The 22,596-nt window shown below is 53.0% G+C and overlaps 1 protein-coding gene across 1 annotated transcript in view; it reads left to right on the top strand.

Moving 5' to 3' along the window:
• Positions 1–12,698, top strand: part of LOC119846499 (arginyl aminopeptidase) — a 34,546-nt gene extending 21,848 nt beyond the window's left edge. The window contains exons 4-11 of the mRNA XM_038380277.2: positions 1,069–1,185; positions 1,345–1,580; positions 3,323–3,436; positions 4,839–4,951; positions 8,150–8,258; positions 9,815–10,039; positions 11,227–11,369; positions 12,334–12,698. Coding sequence (XP_038236205.1) covers positions 1,069–1,185; positions 1,345–1,580; positions 3,323–3,436; positions 4,839–4,951; positions 8,150–8,258; positions 9,815–10,039; positions 11,227–11,369; positions 12,334–12,498 — 1,222 coding nt within the window. The 3' untranslated portion in view covers positions 12,499–12,698. The remainder of the gene's footprint in view (positions 1–1,068; positions 1,186–1,344; positions 1,581–3,322; positions 3,437–4,838; positions 4,952–8,149; positions 8,259–9,814; positions 10,040–11,226; positions 11,370–12,333) is intronic.
• Positions 12,699–22,596: the final 9,898 nt, after the last annotated feature.

Raw genomic sequence — 22,596 nt, 5'->3', positions numbered from 1 at the left:
CCCCCATCGGAGCCCTATGAGTCAGTGACAGCATAGATCAAAATAACTTGCTTGCATTTTCCAAAAGGTCCTTTGTTAGGTTGGGAAAATAAATGACCCGAGGGTGTAGCGGCTGAGATTTTGTGAAGGTATAACTCTGTTAGGGCATGATTTTACTGATGCAGCTTATTTCCCTTCCCATAAGAATAAGCTACCCCAGGATAAACACTTAACATTGGTATTACTACCCATATGAGGGGAGATTGTACCGATGTAACTAGATCAGTGTAGAGAAAGCTGGACAACTTGTGGGCAAGGACAAGGTCTTGGAATGGGGTGAGTTCTCCAGGTGGGGATTGTTGCATCTATTAATGACCCGGAGGAGGTAGTGGGCAGGGAGATGAGGACAGCTGTTCTGGTTACTGGGGGATTGAGTCCCCTGGGGCTTTGAGGAGCTTGACAGCAAGTGAAATGTCTTTAAAACATAGCTTTGACTTTTTTTTTCTTTTCTTTTCTTCCCCATCCCCTCCGTATCATGCATCACGTCCATTCTAAGTAGCTAAAGAGCTGTGGCCAACGTGGAGCCTGCAGGAAGCCATATGAATTCTAATAACCATCTCCCATAACAGCATGAAGCCTGTAAGCTTCAGACCCAGGAGCCTGGTCAACTTGAATGTCCTGCTTCCATCCAGAAGCCATGTGCTTTGGGTTGGGGGATTGCGGGCAGTTTGGAGGGAACATGTTTCCTCGTGTTAGGTTTTTCCTTTCCCCTTTGTATTCGGCAGCATGTTGTATGGAGCTGGTTGCCGAGCTGGAGATCTCCCTGCAGAAAAGGGTCCCTGGTGGTGGCAGCAGCAGGGGTGGAACTGAGCAGGCAGAAGTGTGCAGACATTGGGGGCTGGGGGAGGGAGGAGGAGAAGGAGTGGGCCTGAGCTGGTTCCAAGGCTGGGTTTGGGGTGCTGGCCTTCCACACAGGTTAGAACCATACCGGCTCTCCTAAGTAAGGCACCACGCATCACACTTCATAAGAACAAGGCTCAGTCTGCCTTGTGTTTGTTGCAGTCAGGACTGTTTCTTCGCTCTCCCTAGGAGTCATGTGTGGGCTGAGCCCTGTCTGATTGAGGCAGCCAAGAAGGAGTACGATGGCGTGATCGAAGAGTTCCTGGCAGTTGGGGAGAAGCTCTTTGGACCATATGTTTGGGACAGGTACGGCTCACCTGGATAGAAGTCTCTGGGGTGCTCTGGACAGCTTTGGTTCCTTCAGGTGCCTCGCTCGGTCTTCACATGTTAGGGCTGGGGAGGGAGGGTCCCCTGGTGGGTGGGGAGAGGTGGTTCCATACTGACCACTCTGCCTGCCTTTCCCAGATATGACATTCTCTTCATGCCGCCCTCTTTCCCCTTTGGCGGGATGGAGAACCCCTGCATCACCTTCGTGACCCCCTGCCTGTTGGCTGGAGACCGCTCTCTGGTGGACGTCATCATCCACGAGATCTCCCACAGCTGGTTTGGCAATCTGATCACCAACGCCAACTGGGGCGAGTTCTGGCTGAACGAGGGCTTCACCATGTACGCGCAGAGGAGGATCTCCACCGTCGTCTATGGTGAGGGCCTGGCATCTGCAGCAAGGGCCCAGTCCTGCCATCCAACCTCTGTAGGCAGAGCTGTGCCCTGGCTGGAAGCCCACTGATATTGCTAGTTCTCAGTGCTGATATCCAGGTCCAGCCGCACAGATCAGAGGGTTGGGAACTACGTTCTGTAGCTTGACACGTTTTTCTGGCAGCGTCTGGGGATCTGCACTAGCTCCTAAAATATCTGAGACGCGATTGGGTCATGTTGGGTGACTGGGGGAGGAAAGGGGTTGGACTGTCTGTTTTGCGTTTTTTTTTTTTTTAATTTTAAGAGGCTTTTTCTGCCTTTTTATAGATTAGAAATTCCAGTCTTGTCTGCTATGGGCTGCTGAAGCATGGTGTGAGATAGCCAGACATGAAGGAAGTAAAACCTGGCTGAGATGGGGTGTGACTTTTATTCAGATTCTTGAGTCTTTAGTTAACACCTGTTTAATTCAAATGCTATGGAAATCGGCAGAAGAAAGATGTCATGTTCAAAGTCTGAGTGATTGCCACATTGGGGATCAAGAAGGAATTTTCCCCTGGGTCAGATTGGCAGAGACACTGGGCGGTTTTCACCTTCCTCTGCAGCATGGGGCACTTGCAGGTTTAAACTAGTGTCATTGGTGGGTTCTCTCTAACTTGAAGTTTTTAAACTAGAATTTGAGGAGTTGGGTAACTTAGCCAGAGATTAGGGGTCTGTTAGAGGAGTGGCTGTGTGAGGTTCCATGGTCTGCAATGTGCAGGAGGTTGGATGGTCCCTTCTGGCCTTAAAGTCTGATTCTGTCTAATAAAGATTTAACTCCTTTCGGCTGTGCACTCTGAGCCAAGACCCCCAACAAGTCCTCCACCAAAATTAGGTCAGATCGGAGACTTCATGTTCCCAGTATTTCTAAGGTAGAAAAATGAGTAAAAAGAGCTTGAAAAATGAGGCCCTCCTTTGTTTTTGTTTTTTTTTTTTGTTTGTTTGTTTTCCTACCCTGAGATTGACTGATGAAAACGCTACTTAAGAGCTAGGTGATATTTTATTTATGCATCAAAAAGACCTAAACCACTTTTGCACAAACACACTTTTTCCTGGTCACGTTGTAAGAGATTAGACCTTATAACTTGAGATGTTTCCATAATTCCGTCAGGTGGCAGCTGTAAGCTTAACGCGTGATGGGGGCACGCTTGCTTTTCCAAACGTTTGTTTCAGAATGCTTCATTCACAGCATAAGAAAATTCTTTCTGCTCGGTTTACTCTGTCTGTGCCATCAGTAAAACACATGTCTGAAGATTCTACAAGTCAGCATTTTGGTGTAGTTCAGTGACTTTTTTAAAAGTAGTTTTCAAACAGGTGGAGGCTGGCCTCATGGCTGAGTCTTGGGAAGGCCAGGGCTCAAGAGATTCTCTGAGAAGAACTCGCTCCTGAATCTTCACTCAAAAGCATAAGGCTGGCTGGCAGAACTCTAGTTTGTAAGGTTGCTTTTAACGCAGGCAGCCCATAAGTTTTGTCCCGAAAAGCTATGGTATGCCCCCTTCCTGCATTGATTTTTCGCGCGCGCGCTCTCTCTCTCTCTCTCTCTGAATTTAGCTATGCTTCTGCTCCAGGAGCAGTGACTGCTTTGCTCTCTTACTGGCCTATGAAGTAGGGGCGGCCCCAAAGGGACCTTAGAGGGCAGTTTGCCTTCCTCCCCGGCTCTGATGGGAAAGTGCAGTGTCTCAATGCCAAGTCCCTGTCTTCTTCTCATCAGGTGCTGCTTACACCTGCCTTGAGGCAGCCACGGGAAGGGCTCTGCTGCGCCAGCATATGGACAACACGGGAGAAGATCACCCTCTAAACAAGCTCAGAGTGAAAATCGAGCCAGGTCTGTGCTATTTCCAATAACCTGCCACAGAGTACCTGCGGGGGATATAGGTCTCTGGGGCCGTCAGCGATATTCTTATTGCCAGTGCGTTTAACCCAGTAATGGCTTGGAATAAAACTGCATCTACAGTAATAATGCTTGAAGATTGCAATAATTAGGGTATCTTGAGAATAGACCAGAAAGCTGCATATGGATTGCGTACAGTGCAGCTATCAGACATGCATCAGTGTAGTCCAATCTTGCTACCGTTTAACATGAATTCTACTTATTAGTAAAGAGTATTATTTTTAAAGTACCATAGGTGTGATTAAAGTCCCAAGCCTAAGTAGTTACCTTATATACTAAGGCAAGTTTAAAGAAACAGGCTAGAGAGGGACCAGAACTTACACCGTGGATGCCTCAGGTTAGGCACCGCAAGAAGTGCTCTGGGTTTTCTGAAGGCCCTAAAAATCCTCAGCTCCCATTGACGTCCGTCAAAGCTGTGGGCACTCGGCGATTCTGAAAATCAGGCCACTCTTACACAGGTGCCTTAAACATGGGTTAAGCACCCAGGTTGTATGCTGTGCCTTTACTCTTGTTTTAGAGAAAAGCTTTGAGTAGCCCTGACATTTGTAGTACTTAATGATGGAGTGTTTCATGACTGGCAGCTGTTGATAGAAGAACATGCAGTTAGCGAAACAACTTCAGTATTTTTACCTTCGCTTTGCAAGCTGATGTGCTAGTTCTCATGACGTTAAAGCATCATGAAAATTTAATTGAATGTCCATAAAACCTGAGGTTTTGGAGCTCAGCCACTTCAGAGTTCCAGATAAACAAACAAGACGCTCTTGTTAAAATTTGAAACCAGGGTGAATTTTTATTCCATGCTCAGAACCAGTGTGATCAATTTTCTTCAAATTTTGTCTCCCCCCCCCCCCCCCCCCCCCAAAATCTCAGCTGGCTTGAGACTGACCTGCCAGTCTCCAGGCCAAGAAGAGGTTTCTGGCCTGGGCCTGAAGAGCACATTTATAATAGCAGTTTGGCTGCATCCTCAGCTTTCTCCATAATCACATGTGACTGAGTAAATTGCTGTGTCCCTTGGATTGCATCCCTAGAGCAAAGAAGGTGGATGGTCTGTAGGAGGAATGTAGCTGGATGAGAGGCAGTGGATGAGCTGCGGGGAAAAGTCCACTGTGCATAGCATTCCCTGTATGTCTCCATGAATTACACAGGGTGGTTTGGATCTGAGCCAGGGTGGTGCTGGGTGGGGGGGCCATAGGCCATTGCCCTTTTGGCCTTCATGTTGAGGTGGGGGCAGCTTCTGGTGTTGAAGAATGGGAATCTAAGGAAGTTGGAATCGTTTATTTTAAATGGTGGCTTCTTTCGTAAAGCTCAGGCCCTTGTCATGTGTTTGACCCACTAGGCGTTGACCCTGATGACACATACAATGAGACCCCCTATGAGAAGGGTTACTGTTTTGTATCCTACCTGGCACACCTTGTGGGAGACCAGAGCAAGTTTGATGCTTTCTTGCAGGTAAGGGGTGTGGGTTCGCTGGCTTCTGACTGGGGAGCTCTGTGTGCAGGGATGCGCAGGGCCTGGAGGCAGGGAAATTCACTCCTTCTAGCATGTTTGCTGACAAGGTTTCTTCCCTGCCTGTTGGTACATATGTGACAGCATCGCAGGTTCTTGGCACTTTCTGAGCTTGCAAATAATGCCACCATCCCCAAGACCAAAGCTGTCCCTTCTGCCTCTGGCTGGGGTTCTCCTGGGGTACCTGAAGCCCTGAACAGATCACAATTGCAGGCTGCAAACCTAACAATGTTCAGTTTGAGAACCCAAGCGCTTAAGTGAGGAAACTTAGTTAAGACTGAAGGTCAGTTTAGGTTTTAATGCCTTGACTTATGGAGTCTCTTCATACCTTCCACATTGTACTAGCTTATACAGTAAGCAGCACTTGTTAAGTGTGGGTTGATTAGAACTTGAGGAGATGTGAAGAAGAAGAAGCGGGGGGGGGGGGAAGGCAAGCCAAGCTTGAAGAAAATTCCTTTAGTACCGTTCGAAGTTGTGGGTGCTTACAGCTGAGCAGTCTGGAGCAGGAGGGTCTCAAGTCCAGGACTTTTCCCTGTGTTAAATGCTCTCATCCCTCCAGAAACGCACCCTAGCCTGGAATCTATCTGGAAAACTGAACGAGAGCTTCAGCTGGCGGCTCTTAATATTCAGAGAATGAAAACCCAGGCCTTGTGCAGCACAAGTTGGCCAGTAATGGGACTAGTGCCAATGGGCAACTGAGTCAGCACCTCTCCTGAGCAGTCAGTGCAGCCTCTGGCTTCAGTAGTAAAGGGCTCTATAGCATCTGTCACCTTATGATTTTGACAGGTTTCCAAGCTCTCTTCTTTGTGTCTTGTCATTTTTGGACATGTACACTTCTGCTATGGCAGCCATTTCAGTTTTTAAAAAACATTTTAGGGGGAGTATTAGGATTGTGTGTGTGTTCACACTTAGAGCCATTTAAAAAGTTTTAAGGCTGGAGGGGAAAAAGAAGCCTCTTCGGAACAAAATAGGCTTTACACACGTTAAGGCCCTTTTGCATAAAGTTTAGTAAATAGGAATAAAGTGTTAAGACAAATATGTTAACAGGCCTTTTAGGAGAAAAACATTTTATATGCATTTAGGTTATTTTGAAATAGTCTGAATTCCAGATTTTTTTAGAGGAAAAATAATTGTAAGACCTGTTAAATAAAGGCGTTAAATATTAGTCATAGAAGGTAGTTTTAGAGAAAATGGGGGGTGGGGAGGGGGTAAACAAGACACAAAGTGAGAGAGGCTATAGAACAGCCAAGAAAAACAAAAAACCTTTCAGCTGGTTACGGAAAGAGAGAGAGCCTGTGTCACTGACCCAGTGGCAGAGAGAAGCCTGCAATGCCAGAAATTCCAGGACAGTCAGCCTTGAACAAGCCACACCTCTTGACTGTGCCAATCAGAAGCTATTCTTTAGACATGTCGTAGAATGGTTCAGGAAAATGCAAATCATAATGTGCCAAGAGGCATGGCTATTGACCATTCGTCTGTTTCAAAAATGTATCTCTTTAAGCAAATAAAAGAGAAGACACGTACTGTACAATAACTCGAGTTTTTGTAGCAATACACCAAACTTTTTAAAAAAATTTTTTAAGTTTTGCCTAATGGAAAACTGCTCTAAAAACTTATTACTTATAAACTGTAAAGAGCTTTAGATTTACACGCTTTATATAGAACACAGACTGACAAATGAAAAACTAGCTTATGGAAAGCAGGCAATAATACTTTTAGCAGAGCTAAAAACATTTTCTCTGCTACATCCTTTTTTTAACTTATTTAAAAATCTAAATGCTGTAAAACCAAGTAAAATTTTAGTACATAAACTTTTTAAACACCAATCAAAAGGAGTATGCATGTATAATTCTTTATTTACAAAATGTATGTAAATTTAGCAGATGTCCTTCTTTGTTTAGTTTTGTACCAGGATTAAGTTATCTCTTTTTACATAAAGCATTTAACATTTGTCTTGAAAAATGGTAGAAAGACCTTCATGAAAGTTGTGTGCAAAGTTGGTTCAGGAAAATGCCATTCTGAAACTCACACTTAAGCAGTCCTAATGCTCCCCATAAAAATAACCTAAAAAAAATTTCAAAATGGTACCATGGTAAATGTGAACATGCCCAACAATGAGACCGGAAGTTGGGACATAAAGCATAAAGGGGTGTGTGGAAACCTGTCAAAATTATATGGTGATGAATGCTATGGGGAAGCATGTTCTTCTGGGCTAAGTATGGGGCAGTGCAGGGCAGAGAGTATAGGGTGGCTGTATTCTAATTCCAGCTCCTGTGTCATGTCTTGTTTCCCCCCTTACAATGTGGATAAAAGGCCATCTCCACACATGGGGCTTAGGGGCCTTGTGAGATGATGTCTGGGAAGCACTCTAGGGATGGTGAGTAGGATTTAGAGAGGAGGGGAAGAACTCTGCAAGAGAATGGGATACAGGAGGGAGCAAAGGGGACAGAACAGAAGATTGGGAGTCAGTGGCCAAGCACAGGGGGGAGGGGAGGGAGGAAGGGGCAGATACTTGAGAAGACTGGATGTGGGAGGGGGGGGGAGATGAGAAGGCTGGAAGGAAGAGGAGGGGGAGCAAGATGACCTTGTTAATGGATGTGCCTTACTGCATTGTGCCAGGCAGCATCTGTCTGCAGCTTGGGAGCAAGAGCTGGCTGAGTTGCTGACCACTCTGGCTTCTGTAGCTCTGGAGACGGAGAATCTAGAACTAGCTTTGCCACCCACAACCCTCCAGTGCTGGGAGCTGAGGGGCACCGCATCCCCAGCTGGGTGTCTTTCAGCTGTAGTTAACAACACGTGTGCATGCGGTCGTGGGGAGCAGGCTTCCATGCCAAACAGCTGGCCCCATTGCTTCCAGCACAGGGGGCTGCTGGAGAGCTTCACCCCACAAAACAAAAGAATTGACCAAGGTTGGGATATGGGAATTGGAGAACGTTGTTACAGAGCTTCCCTCATGCCTGCTTGTGACAGGGCTGTCAGAATGGGCAGGAATTGGCTAAACATGAGCAGGAGAGAGGCTGGGGATCCAGTTAACAACTGGAAGTGAAAGCAGAATTGTTTAAAGTAGTTTGACATAAGCCCTGTGGGTCTGTGCTGGTCCTGTCTGTGTGGAGCATAAGTATGAGCACCCTGCCCCCGCAGGCCTATGTGAATCAGTTCAAGTTCCAGAGCATCATGGCCGATGAGGCCCTGGAGTTCTTTCTGGAGTACTTCCCGGAGCTGAAGAAGAAAGGCGTGGACACAATTCCAGGTCAGTATTGCTGTCGAGTCTCGGATCTCCTTTCAAGCACTCAGGAGCCTCAGCCTCCTTGTCCCAAGTGCCAGGGATTCCCCAAAACCAGAGAAACCTTCATACAGGACTCGGTAGTAACCAGCAACTGCAGCTTGTTCAGATTGCCCCTTCTCCAGGGCTAGAATTGGGCCGGGACAATGACCCAGCACTGCTTGAGGCTGCCCCCACCTTCTCCAGAGTCTCTGCTTCTTTTTCTTTTTTTTTTTTTTTTACGTTATTTTCTTATCTAGTGCCTGTAGCTGTATCTCTAGCTGTGGATTTCAGCCCCTTATCTGTATTCCCTCACCCTACTAACTTTGGGGTGCCCTTCACCCATAGGTTGCTGGGACTTTTGCCTCAAGCTTGTTAGCATGTACAACAGTTAGTTACCATGGCATCCTTGTGATTGGACATCTGCAGATATTCTTAACTTAGATATTTTAAGGCTGATATAAACTGGCATCTTGTGGTTACCTGTCAGCAGCATTTATAACACTACTCTATCTTGTGATATAGGGTCGTTTTGGGTTACTTATGTCCCATCTTTAGGCCATGGGCCCTAGTTTGTTTGGCTAAGCTATTGTCTTTACAGCCTTGAAACATGTAGGCTTTTGCATTAGTGCCTTAAATCCACACCTATACTTTATTTAGCGTATGCCTGTATATCTTTAGCAGCATAGCTGGCTACAAACCCATGGTGCCAAAGAAAACCTTAAAAATGGAAATGGTGTGTGGCCAAAGCAGAAATGCTTGACTGAGTTTGCAGAGAGCCTGAAACAATCAAACAGACATGCAAACTGTCCCTTCATCTCAATGGGATATTAACTCGGATGCCCATTGATGGGTTGTGGGCGGAGCTAAGGACAGGACCGTTATTACTTTTCCCTCTCCTTAAAGTTGAGCCTTGCTGCTCTGGCCCAGCTGGTCAGTCTGTTACTCTGTTTGCATGCTAACTGCTGTGTACTCTTCCATTTATTTGCCCTATGCTAATGCATTGCCTCAGCTTTTCCCACAGAGGGCTGATTCTAGGGCTAAGTCCACATGCTCCCTGCCCTCCTCTCCCTCACCCTTCCAATTAAAACTGGGGTAATAAAACGTCATTCACAGAACTAATAACTAGGTTCAGTAATGCCTGTGGCAGATCCCCCTAAAAGCAATGGGAATGTGCAGGTGACAGGATAGAACCTGTTACATGGGATGATGCATGAGATGAAAAGAACCCAGCTTGACTCTCAGATCCCAGGCTGTTAACACAATCACTTGTAGGCTCAGCACAGTTGAGTCAATGAGAGACGATAACTCTGGAGCCCCCATGCTGCAGTTTTGCTAAGGGATGGATCTTAGAAACCAGTCTCTCCATTCTCAGCTTCTCCTGTTTGCTATTGCTCTGTGCGACCTCTTGGGTGCACTGGCATGCAGCCAAATCCGGCTCCACTGCTGGCCCTGCCTGCTCAGAGCATGCTTATTCTGGGAGCTGACTCCAGTGATGTCCAGAGAATGCAACCCCGCTTCTTCTCTCCTCTTCTCCGCTGCAGGCTTTGAGTTTGATCGATGGCTGAACACACCTGGTTGGCCCCCTTACCTGCCTGACCTTTCCCCGGGAGAGACACTCATGAAGCCAGCAGAGGAGCTAGCAGAGCTCTGGGCAGCCAGCAGTTTGAACATGGAGGCAATCAAAGCTGTGGACATCTCCGCCTGGAAAACCTACCAACTTGTCTTCTTCCTTGATAAGATATTGCAGAAATCCCCTTTGCCAGACAGTAAGGACCAGTAACCTCTTCTGGGCAGGGCGTAAGTTGGGTACAAACCGGTGGGCTTTGTAAAGCAGTGAAGCCTTAATGCAAACCCTATCATGATGTAGAGGCACGCTGGTTACTAGCCCAAGCTGGATGCTCACCAGCAACTTCCGGTACAACCAGATAGGTGGGGAGAAGTGTGCCAGGCAACGTATCTCCAACTTCACTGTATCCAGGGGTGCATGCACGAAGGGTCCTTTCAGCTGATTGGGAGTTCAGTGGCTGAGCTTTCGTTTTGCTTTTGGGGAGAACCCTCCCTACTTGGTTATTGGAGAGATGGAGGCAAGAGCAGGGATGTGTATTGAGGCCTTGTCGCCTGCCTAGGATCAAAGAGAGAAATGAGTGATTGCGAGTCAGAATAGCAGAACTTCACACCCAAGCAAGCACCCTGCATTCACTGCGTGCACTGGTCCCTTTCCCAGCCCAGCTGGGAGGGCTGATGTCAAGGGTGGCAAATTCCATAGTGGTTCCTCTAGTAGCCGCCCAAGTCTTTAACCCTTTTTCCTAGAGCAGCCTCGTGTGATGTGCTCTGCAGCCGTTCTCCCCAGTATTCTAGCGGCAGGAAGTTGTAACATGCCGCAGAGCACAACGGTGATCTCAGCGGTACGGCCACCTGCTCTGTAACCAAAAGCTTCCCATGTGCTGGAGCCCTTTGCTGAGTAACGTCTCCATCTCTCTCTAGAGGTCTGGTCCCTCTGGCTGCCAGAGCCTGGCGTAAAGTGCGTGCAGTCATTGTCTCCTGGTTGGCTTTGCTTGTGAATCTCCCCCCTCCCCGCCCCTCCTCCCCACCCCGGGTCCCGAGTCTAGACACCTGATGTAACCTGCTGAGTGCCTTTGCTTTGGCTGAGCGATGATTCCACCAGGCCCACTGGCTGCAAGGTGCTCGAGAATGACGTCTCTGGTGTGGAGGAAATCTGTCTGTCGACTCATTAGTGGCATGTCCTGACTGTACCATGGGCCTGTGGTCTGTTAAACTGCTGCCGTCTCTTTGAAGGCACATGGCGCCTGGGCCACGTATATGCAGCTTTGCCAAGTTGCAACCAGCAGCAATTTCAGCTTGTTCTTGCTGACCGTACCCAAGTAAGTGCTAATGATGCTTGTTTCCTTGCCTGAGTCCGGCTGGGCTGGCTCACCTGCTGTTCACTTCCCAGGGAACGTGGCGAAGCTGAGTGAGATGTACCCAAAGATCTCCAAAGCGCAGAACGCCGAGCTGCAGCTCCGCTGGTGCCAGATCGTCCTCAAGAACAGCCACGAGCCCGAGTTTGGCAAAGTCAAGGAGTTCCTCCACAGCCAGGTTTGTGGGTAACGCCATTGCCAGCTCCATGGGGCTGGGAGTGCAGCAACCAAAGACCGAGCCCAGCTGTAGCACTGTGTGCAGCGTTGCAGGGAACGTCGTGTTCCGGCCAGAGCCCTGTTGCACGTTCTCTTTTTGATTTTAGGCATACATTTTAAGGCCACAAGCACTTCCCTAAATCCCTTTGCCATCAGTGGGATTTAAGCATGTGCTTAAAGCTTGGCACATGCCTGTTGCTGGCCTCAATTCAGCAAAAAAAAAATTAAGCATCTATTAGAGAGCACATTGAAGAAGAGGGGGCAGCAACAGACAATGGGGTGTACGTGCAGCATGGACAAGTACCGTTGGAACTGGAACTGCATTTTCCTGACTCCAGTGCTTATGTGCAACCAGGTTTTTTTTTAAGTGTGGGAAGGGTTGAGGGGGGTCAGAGAATTTCATGCAGTTTAGGAACTGTCTGAGAGGGGGAGCTATAGGTTCTTGTTCAAACAGGTGCTGCTCTCTCTATCTGCTCTTGCTCTTCTAACCTGTTTGCAAGCCATGCAAAGGCGCTGGTCCTGAACAAGGACTGTCCAGCTCACTTGCTCTTGTAATCCTGCCATTTTCTCTGTTACCCATTTTTAGAAGTGGGTGAGTTAGTTTCTGTGAAATGGGGAAAGTTGATTTTGCACGAGCACACCCATGTGTGTTTGCACACCCACATGCACGCTTTCTTGACGTTCAGTACCTGCATTTGGCTAACGTTCTGTGCGTGCAGGATTTTTGGCTGAGGCCAAGCCCAAGTGATCCCCACTGGAAGAGGGACTGTCTCAGGGAGCTGTGGGTGTGTTAACACAGAGTTTCTATGGGAAACTCTTCTCCAGCCTTAGTGACTGGCCCCTGTGCAGAGCCCTGTAATTCGTGGGTTCAATCATGTCTTCTAGATCCTAACCTCCTCGTGGCCTTTGTGATTTGTGCCTTGCAGGGGAAGCAGAAATACACCCTCCCCCTCTACCGTGCCATGTGGAGTGGCTCTGAGTCCGCCCGAGCGCTGGCTGTGGAGACTTTCTCGGCCACGGCCCCGAAGCTGCACGTCAATGTCCAGAACTATGTCAAGAAGATCCTGGCTTCGGAGCCAGTGGGGACCTAGCGGCTCATCCCAGAGAGAGGCAGGCACCAGGGCCTCAGCTCTGCTGCATCTGCCCCAGTGACCCAAGGGGCCTCTCCCTATTGGAGCCATTCTTCCGGGCCTGCCTGAGGCTCCATCCCCTGGCTGGTGTGAACCCCCAGGGCCCCCTCGGTCACTGGCACACACGGGGTTTTATTAAATGCCTCGTCATTTGTATTCTCCCTGGTGGTGCTCAGTGGAGGCTTCTCGAGGGACTCGGGGTCCATGTTAAAAGCAACCCCCTCCCCCCCCCCGGCTGAACTCTGAGCTAGACCCTGCTCCCCATGCTACCGGTGGCTTTTACTTGTGAGCTGTCACTTGCAGATGCTTCCCTGCCTGGGGTGAGATCCCAGGGCCACAGGCTGCAGAGTCAGACAGGGGTCCTGACCAGGCAGGGACCTTGGGGGTCCTTGCTGTGTTGTGCTAGCCCCTCGTGGCCCCCTCTCTCAGGGCTGTAGAGACTGGGTCCTGTGCATGCCTGCCCCAGGTGCTGGGGAGCATAGCATGAGCTGGGTCAGCCCAGGGGCCCCTGCTCCTCAAATCCTGCTAAGAGCCCAGGTGCTGGCTGATGGCAGGGGACGGGATTCACCCCTTGAAACCTGGCTGTTTTCTTTCAGTTCTGGGCGGAATAAATGGTGGTGCATCCTGCACAAGGGAGGCCCTTCTGACTCCTCACCTACCAGATCGGGTCCCATCTCCCTTATTGCCCCCAGCCCTGCTGCACCCTTCCAGCACAAGGCTCCTGACTGGGCTCTGGCCCAGGGTCCCCTCCTCTCCAACTCACTGATGGGACTGATCCACTCCATATCCTGCCACTGCCCAGCCTTTGCCCAGGAAAGCCAGGCCTGCGGTCTGGTTGGGGACAAGCTCCCACAGGGGGGGGGTCTGAACAGCCCCAGGCCTTAGGCCCCCTGTTTGAGAAGTGTCAGCAGATCTGCCGAAGCTGGGCACTTTGCTCCTACCCTGTCCTCACAAGAAAGAGGCAGAGTAATTTCTCTGGGGGGCTCTGCTGTCTCCTTGCAGACAGTGGCTGTTCCCTCCCTGCCCTGGGTGGCTGCATTGGCCAGAGGCCAGCAAAGCCCATCAGTGTTGCTCCTTTTATTGTAGCTGGTGATCAGGCTCTGAGGTTCGAGGCAGTTGCGTCAGGGGAAGAAGGCCAAGGCTGATGGGCCCAAGGGCAGCTGGTGCGCTCTGGTTTGAATGCAGCTGAGGAGAAGGGTCAAGGCAACTTCAGGCCTGTGCTCAACACTGGGGGGGAAATGCTGGGGATGCGCTGAGCTTCCAGCATGACACAGGACTCAGCGGTAGGGGATACGGATTCAGACCATCTGCTCGTTTACTGTTAGTGCAACTAGCAGGAAGGATCACTGATTTCTGCCAATGCTACAGCTCCAATAGGGAGACCCTCCCCACCAACACTCAGCGGGGGGGTGCAGGATTTTCTTACTGTGGTCCCCGACCCAGCATGCTAGCTGGCGCGCCTAGAAAAGCAAGGCTTCCTCTTTGCCTTGCGGTTTCATGGCTGATAGTGGGGGCTGTGCAGCAGAGATGGCCCTGTGTGCAGCTACCAGAGCTCAGCCTAGCAAACGAGCGAGCCCACTTCCCCCCCATACAGTAGGAATGCTCCCACAGCATCATGGCTAATTAATGAGCCTGGTGCAAAGCTGAGGGGAGATCAGGCAGGGACGGACGGGACCTCAGCAGCCCTGGCTCAGTAAACTGACCTGGCTACCAAGCTGTTTTCTCTCCACTGAGCCATTCCAAGGCCACCTGAGGAAGTCATCCACCTCTTCCCTAAGGCTCTCCGGCTGTGCGTGCAGGAGCAGCTCCAGCCTCCCTGCCTGGCTCTAGGAAGGCTGACCAGGTTCCTGAGGCAAAAGGGCCAAAGCTGTGGCCAGTAACCGAGCCCAGCCTGCACAGTGGTGATGCCCAAGATGGGAGGAGAGCGCCCCACAGCTGAGGCACCTGCTCTGGGACTGTGGCCCCAGCAGGGTGTGCCAGCCTGCCCAGCACTGGCCTGGCTCTGAGCAGGGTGAGCCGGGGTGCACGGCATCTTTGCTCTGCTTTGAGCAGGGGGTTGAACTAGATACCTCCTGAGGTCCCTTCCAACCCTGCTATTCTATGATTCTCCCTAGGGCATTTGGGCCTATCAGTACCAGAGCTGGGAGGTCTGTTCCCCTTGCCCAGTGCCAGGCAGGTGAAAGCACAGTGCCCTATGCTTCATGCCCTGCTAGCATGCCTGAGCGAGCCTGGTGCCAGTAGAGCCTGGCATAGCCAGCTTGCCATGCCTGTGCCCAGGTGTGCACAGCAGCATAGGTTATTGTTGTGCTCGCTTGTGGCCAGCAGGTGATGCCCATGGACTAGCATGATGTGTCCAGGGCTGCTTGGCCATGGGCCCGGCCCAGCCCATCTGCAAGTGCTCACTCTGGGTGCTGAGCAGATGTGGGCAGTGGCTCTCCCTGGGGTGGGGCTAAGCCTCCAGCTGGATCTTTTATTAGTGACTTCTCTCATAGGCATGAGGCCTGCGTGGAAGGAGAGGACAGTGGCAGAGAGCCGTGGCCTGGCCCGGCCACATGCTTCACTAACTGTTCCCAGGGGCAATAGGGTTTCTACCTCTGAGACACAGAGAAACCAGCCACTGGCTGTGACCCCCTGCCACAGCCTGACCCTTCTCTCTCCCCCCACCATTAGCCTGACCCCTTGCTGTGTGTGCCTGTACCCACCCCCTCCCAGGAGCCTCAGCCCTTGAGGGAGCCCCCTACCATCCCTCCCAGGAGCCCCTGCCTTCCCCACCTCACTCCTTACCATGTCCTCCCTGCTGGGGAGCTTTGCGCTCAGGTGATGGGTCTGTCCTGCTTTCTGGCTGGTCCCTGGTGCTGAGAGGCACCACATGGCTTCTGCAGCTGGCACACTGTCCATATGCAGAGTGGGACCCAGGTGCCAGCCAGGCTGCGAGGGGCTCCCAGCCGCAATGGCACAGCCGGTAGTTAAGATCACTGCACGTGCAGTTGAGTGCACAATGTGAAAAGCCCTGCACATTACATCTTGTGACCAGCAAGGCAGTAGAAAAACTGGCTGGGGGAACCCCTAAGAAGCTGCTATATATCCCCCTCTGTCCCCTTCTGACTCGGGGGTCTTCAGTGCCATGGGCTGGGGGGAGCTGGAGTGGTTGGGCTGGGGGGTTAGTTCTGATGGCTGGTTTATTAAGGGAAATGGAGGTGTCTGGGGGCCCTGGCATTGATTTCCTAGTCCCCAGCCCTCAGCAGCAGCAGCATGGGCCACTGGAGTGAGAGTTAGGACGCCTGGGTTCTTCTTATTGGCTCTGCAATGGCCGTGCTGAGCAAGTCACTGCCTCTCTTAGCCTCAGTTTGCCCACCTGTAACATAGTCCAGTGCTATTAATCCTGACAGACCTGCCACAAACAACATCTAACCTGTCCCCTTTGTGCTGGGGAGCCCTGGTGAGTTCTGCCCAAGGCGGTGCTCTCGCTTGCTGGCCAGCCAGCTGGAAGGACGCAGCTGAGCTAAACAGCCCTGGATGGAGGTAGTTGCAGATTCATTAACCTCTCTATGTGCTGTATTCACTAGGGAGTGCCAGAGAGCCATGCTGTGTTAGTGTGGGTTGCACAAGCACATAATTTGGCATGCTCCTTCTGAAAGGCGGCATGGCTGAGGTTTGGCTGCCTTAGATCAGGTCTCTAGGTTCTGTGCCACACTCTGAGTCATCTATAAAGGGGATGAGTGATAGTTGCGTCCCCTAGGGTAGCAGTATGTGGCCTTGGTTAATGTGAAGGGCTCAGAGCAGTTTGCAGAAGAGCTGGGACGAGCTGATGCTCCCTTGGAAATCGGTAGTTCAGGGCATCGTGCAGAGGAGGTGCCCTCTTTCCACCCCAAATTGTTTGAAGCATGTTGCTCATGGTGCTCTGAGAGGCACTCCTGCAGCAGGGGCTGGTGAGAGCTGGCAGGATTGCATCAGCACCCTGGGCCGAGGTCCAGCCAGCTGCCTAGGTGGGTTTCAATGGATCCCTGTCCATATTAACCACCCCACTGAACTCGAGCGCCTGCCCTTGCCCATCTATCAGAGACTCCATGCCACAGCCTCGTGCCAGGAACGTGGCCCCAGCTTCGAGCGAAGCTGGAGAGCGCCCAGACCCCAGGCCAGGAGCTATTCCAGTCACCTCTGCCATAGCAGGGGTAGGGCAAAGGCAAGGGCCAGCAGAGGTGGCCTTGGGACATCTTTAAAAGGGCAGGGCAGGCAGCACTGGTATCCCTACTGAACGCTGCCCTGCTCCGCTGGTACTGTGTTGAAAGGGCTGTGAGCAGCACCAGCCTGCGTCTTGGGGGCTAGCGAAGGGCAGCCAAGTGACCCCTGCTTTGAGCCTCCACCGGCTCATACCCCCAGGCCTGTCCCTGGCACCCTGGCAGAGGCCTGGGGTGAGGGGCAGGGGCCACGTGGCAGGTGGTGGCTGACACAGCCCCCGCTGTGAGCAAAGGTTTCTTTGGATCCAGGCGTGAGCTGATTCATTCGTCCCGCTGGGTGCCCCCACCCTGAGCTGTACTATGGGCGAGAAGCATCTGTACACGGTGTGCCCATCCCTGGGCACCGTCCAGCCTGGCCCCTCAGCTTTGCTGTCCTGTGAGCAGCAGCAGGATCTGCCTCCTTGCAGGGCCATGTCCAGGTCCCGTCCCCAAGCAGCTGCCCCTGGTTCACCCAATGCTGGGCCTCCAGGCTGGGAATGTCTGCGGGGAGCTGTGTGAGCGAGGGGTGTGCAGCCTGGCTCTGCATCCACCTGGTCAGTTTCAATGCCATGGTTATTTCAGACCCTAGCCTTTGCTCTGGGCCTGGGGCTCCCTGGCCCCAGGGCTGGGGATGGGCTTAGATTGTCTGGAGAGCTCCTGCGGGGCTGGGCTGGCCCCTTTCCAGTGCCGACAGCCTGAATCCCAGCTGAGCTGCTCTGAGGCCAAAATCTCTCCTGGGAAAGGCCTTCTGGTGTGCAGCACCCATAGGGCCCGCTGTCATGGGAACGGGGGATGGGAACTGCAGATCAATCAAGGATCTCAAAGCATGTGCCATGCAGTGAGTTAAGCAGCTTTCCAAACCACAGCAAGATAGGTGATACTGATGGGGATACTGAGGCATGGAGAAGGGAAGGGCCTCAACACCCCATCACCTGCTGTAAGCACTAGACATGCCATCCCAAGGGGGCTGCTGGAAGATGGGGCCCTAGTGATGGGAGGTGCATAGTGCTGAACACTGCCTGTGCCCAGGGGGTACAGCCTGCGAATGGAATAAGTAGCGCCACCCTCTGAGCTGCACCAGGTTAACCCAGAGAAGGGCATTTCCTCTGGTAGTGCCATCAGGAGGGGAGAAGGGCAGGAGCCGCCATGGGCAACTTGTGCTGCACTGAGTTCCCGAGCAGCAGGAGCAGCACCTGACCCTGGGCCACTGAAACCTCTGCTCAGCCAGTTACACCCCGGTCTGGGCTCGTCCCAGCGGATGGTAAGTCACACAGGGGTACTCAACCTATTTATCATTGTGGGCTGTGGCCTACAATGTGTTACCTGGGCTGCAGGTTGAGAACCACAGCGCCCCCCCCCCCCGACCCCTATGCCCAGCACCTCCTGCCCAGAGACACCTTCACAGAGTGGGGCCAAGAGCAGAGCCTTGGGTGGGGGGCTGGGCAGCAGGGACCTTGGACCCATCCGTGTGGGACTGGGTGGCAGACCCGACCTAGACCCCCGCTGCGTGGCCCAGCTGTGTGTGGATTGGGCTGCTGGCAGCTCGCGGACTGAGAACCGCTGCCCAGAGGCTACATGTGTTGGGTGTTGGATTCTGGGTGCATTTCCTTCTGGGAGTAGCCTGCCCTCTTCCCAGCAGGAGGTGGTTTGGGAGGGCAGGGGCAGTTCCCTGCACTGGCCTGCGACTTGGCTGGTTAGGGAGGAGCCGTGAGCAGGCTCACGGCGGGCGCATGCAGCGCCCTGGGGCGTGGGGCTGGTTCTCCTGCATTCCAGGGAGCCAGTGGCTCTGCAGAGGGGGTGTGGCTGGTCTCCCCAGCACAGAAATTCCCACTCAGCCCTGGGCGTAGCTGGGCCCGCGAGCAGCGCGGCAGGTGTCCCCTAGCTGGCAGGTCTGTGCTGAGTTCAGTGGCGCAGCAGGGGATGCTCCCTAGGCCCACCCTGCCTGGAGCAGGTTAGCAGCAGCCAACGAGCTAGAATCGGCATCTGTAACAAACCACCTCTGCACATACACAGGCCCTAACAGGACTCGAACCCTGGCCCTTCAGGACCTGACCCACAGGCCTCCCCTCGCAAGCTAGAGAGGAGCTTGCCGGGGTGCGCCTGAGTGAGCAGCTGGCTGTGCTAGTCGCTGGGCCCAGCCATTAGAGGGACGGACAACGAGCTGGGTGTGATGCCCACGCACCCACAGAAGCCTGAGCTGACTGGTCTTGCGACATTCTCCAGCCTATGCTCCCATCTCGCCTGCCCATGGCTGCGCCCACATCGATACCAGCACAGCTCCCATCTCGCCTGCCCATGGCTGCGCCCACATCGATACCAGCACAGCTCCCATCTCGCCTGCCCATGGCTGCGCCCACATCGATACCAGCACAGCCTCTGCTGTGCCCAGCCTGGAGTGGCTCTGCTCAGCCTGCCTGGTCTCTCAGCCACGCTGAAGGCTGGGGGCAGAGAGGGCGCTTTTCGCTGAGCCTGTCCCCACGCCCAGGAGCCCGGTGCCCACCCTGGGCAATGTCTGGCAGCGCTGTGACATCCAGCTCACGGACCGTCTGGCTTCTCTCTCCCAATCTCAGTTGGTAACCAGCCTGTGGAACTCACTGACACAAGCTGTTATGGGGGAGGAGAGCTCAGCGGGATTTGGGAAAGGCTTTAGCGAAGGGATTGAGTGAACTGAGGGATCACACAGGCCTCCTGAGTGCCAGCCCCGATAGCAGAGCCATCCCATGCCTTAGAAAGCCTGGCAGGTCCTGCTTTGAGCAGCTGCCAGGTCCGCGCACTGGCTCCATGATTACCCTGCGAGAGTGGCACACGGGATAGACAGTCCAGCCGGAGCGAGAGCCGACAGCTCCATTGGCTGGCAGGAGGTGGGAAGCCCAGGAGAGCTGCTAGCCCAGAGAGCTCCCAGGAGAGAGGGGCCGGGACGCTCTGTCACCATAATGGGGCACTGGGAGTGACAGGCGGCTTGCAGCATGGCCCAGCGACAGCCCATAGCTCAGGGACAAGGCTTTCCCGCAGCGCACGCAGTGCTGGGACTCCACTGCCCACACCTCAACAATTAGCACCAGCCTCGTACAGGCTACTGTGGGATGTTCTTGAGGACAAAGTGCTGGAGGCCATGACATTGCTCTCTCTCGCACACACACACGCCCCACTGGGTCGCACAAATCTGCTCTGTCAGGTCAAACACATATACAACCGCCTTCCTGCGTCACACACACACACAAACAGACACAACTGCGTTGCTGCGTCACATATACCCCTCCAGGTTACACACACACATACGCACCCTCACCAGATCTCTCTCTCTCTCTCTCTCTCGCTCACACACACACACACACACGCTGTCAGGTCTCATGCACAGCGCTGCTCTTAGCAGCCTCGCAGCTGGAGCCATCCTGTCGGCACCAAGCTCAGCCCAGCGAGGTGAGAACACGAAATGTTCCAAATGAACCTGCCAATCGATCAGCTCGTCCTGGGCACCCCGTCTCCGCACCCCCACATTTCACCCACTCCTCCCCTTCCCCCACCCTCTGCCAATAAACCCCAGCTATGTTAAAAGCCTGGAGTCGGCATACAGATCTTGCACCGTAGTGACCTCGATCTGACAGACTGAAGGCAGGGGTGCGCTGCAGAGTTGGGGAACATTGCCCAGGAGGGCTCAGTGATCGCCCCCCAAGTTTGGGAAGAGCGAGAGCAGTCCAGCCTTGCTTTTTGTCATGAGCCTTGTGCTATTTGGGGGGTGGGAGTCCTTCAAGGCCCAGCTCCCGGAGTCCTATGATTTCATGAGACTCTCAGCTTGCATTTTTAAAATAAAAGTCCCATTTCTAGCCCTCGTGGTTACCAGGAAAAGCTTGAAAGCGCGGGCCCAGTGCCTCCTAATGGTCTTCTGCAGCAAACTGCCATGAGCGGGGAAAAGGTGTAGCCCTGCTCCTACCAGGGATCCTAGGGACTGGGAACCTAACTCTGTACAGGGAGAGCTTAGTGCTGTGGCTAAACATTCAATTACACACAGGCCAATTGGAGCTAGAACTCCAGAGCAAGATCTTGAACCCAGGGCTACCTCAGCAGTGCCCTCACCACCTGGCTGTGGCTGTGTACCCCTCTCCCCGGTGCGATTCCTTGGAAAGCTTTTGTTGTTGTTCCAGTGCAGGCTGAAAACACATTTCGAAACCCACTGACAGGCATCGGTGTCCTCCGGCTCGAACACACAGTCAGCAGCCTCTGCAAGCTGGCCCCAGCCTGCACAAACAGCCCTTTGCAGCGGCCATGCCTCTGGGGGTGTTTGGCTCCTTCAGCCAGGGGCACGTTTTCCACACTGTACAAACCGCCCGCTTTAAGTCCAGGTGGCTGCTGGGTGTACCCCCAAAAGGGCGCTATGCCAGACGTGGCCACCAGAGGGCAGTGAGGCCCAGGGCTTGTGTGTCAGATGCACCTGTTGTCCTGCAGGTGCACAGGTGAGCCTGGGACAGAGATAACAGCATGGGCAGTATCCGCACGTCTGGCCACTGCTGCTCCCTGAGTCACCCCCAGGGGAACTTTGGAGCTCAGCCTGGCTCTGCGGGTGCTCAGTTCCTGGGCAGGCTCCAGGCTACGCTGGGGGCAAAAGCGGCTTCTCCAGCTCGGACCTGTGGGGCAAGTTGGATTTCGGGCAGGGGAGTGCAGGGATTATACAGTGGGGCATGTTTCCCACTGGGACGCATCCTGAGAGCAGGGCTGTGAGAAAGCCCTGCTATTTCAACTCCCTGCCCTGGGCTGCGTGGGGCTGCTGCACACCACGGAACAGCTGCCATGTTCCGCCCCAAGGGGGCTGCATTTCAACAGCAGGGGGGAGTGATCTTGGTGCGGGGGTGGGCGGTTTATAAGCTAGTTTTGGACTCTTGGGTGAAAGGGTTGGAAGGATGGTCTAGGAGCTAGTTACTTGGTTGGCTGAGCCTCACTTATAAGAGAGGGATACTGAGGGTTCGGCTTTGCGCGAGGGGTGGGACTAGATACCTCCTGAGGTCCCTTCCAACCCTGATTTTCTAGGATACAGGGGCTGGGGCGGTTAAAATGCCACTGAAGAGGGATAACATCTCACCCTGATTGTGCCACTAGCCTCCTCAGTCAAAACTGGCTCACTTTCAGATGCAGGCAACAGTGCGAAGCCTGCAGCTGAACCTCCAGGAGCGGCATGGGGGAGGGGGTGCAGTGGCTGCTGGTCCCCACGCACAGCAGGAGTCTCTGTGCATTAAGGCACAGTGCCCAGAAAGCAAAGGCTGGGCGGCATCCCCGTCACACACAACGCACTAATGACTGTCCTGAAGAACAATGAAATTAGCTTGGGTCATTAGCTAGCTTGTCCCGCTGTCACTTGGATGACATCACGGGCCCGGGTAACTCTGTGGCAGCTTTCCCAGAAGTGGGGTAACCAGGTGTGATGTCACTGGGCGGAGGCGGGAAACGCCCTGTGACGGAGTGGCTGGTTAAGTGGGCTGTTCACAGCTGCAGCGGGGGCTAAACTCAGGCCACCTGGAAACATTGACTTTGCAGGGTTACAAATGGTGCAGCGCTCGGCCTTGAAGGCGCTCTGCACGTCCATGCGAGACTGCTGTAGTGCGTGTGTGTGTGCGCACATTGTGCTGCATCTGGGTGTACACGTATGCGTTGTTGCGCACTCAGCCATCCCTTCCAGGCCAGGATTCAGCCTGAGTGTGGCGACACCAGGCAGTGCAGGCTGGGAGCTGGAGAGCTGGCGAGAACCACGGGATCCATCTGTGACCCGCAGCCGCAGTAACGAATCCCCCGCTTGTCCATTCCAGCCCAGTCGTGTGCACACACGCGTGCGGCATGCGTGTGTGTGAGTGTG

Source organism: Dermochelys coriacea, chromosome 21 (assembly GCF_009764565.3).
Source record: "Dermochelys coriacea isolate rDerCor1 chromosome 21, rDerCor1.pri.v4, whole genome shotgun sequence".
NCBI classification, from domain to species: domain Eukaryota; kingdom Metazoa; phylum Chordata; order Testudines; family Dermochelyidae; genus Dermochelys; species Dermochelys coriacea.
Note: the sequence above shows the minus strand (reverse complement) of the source record. Positions and strands in the feature narration are given on the sequence as shown.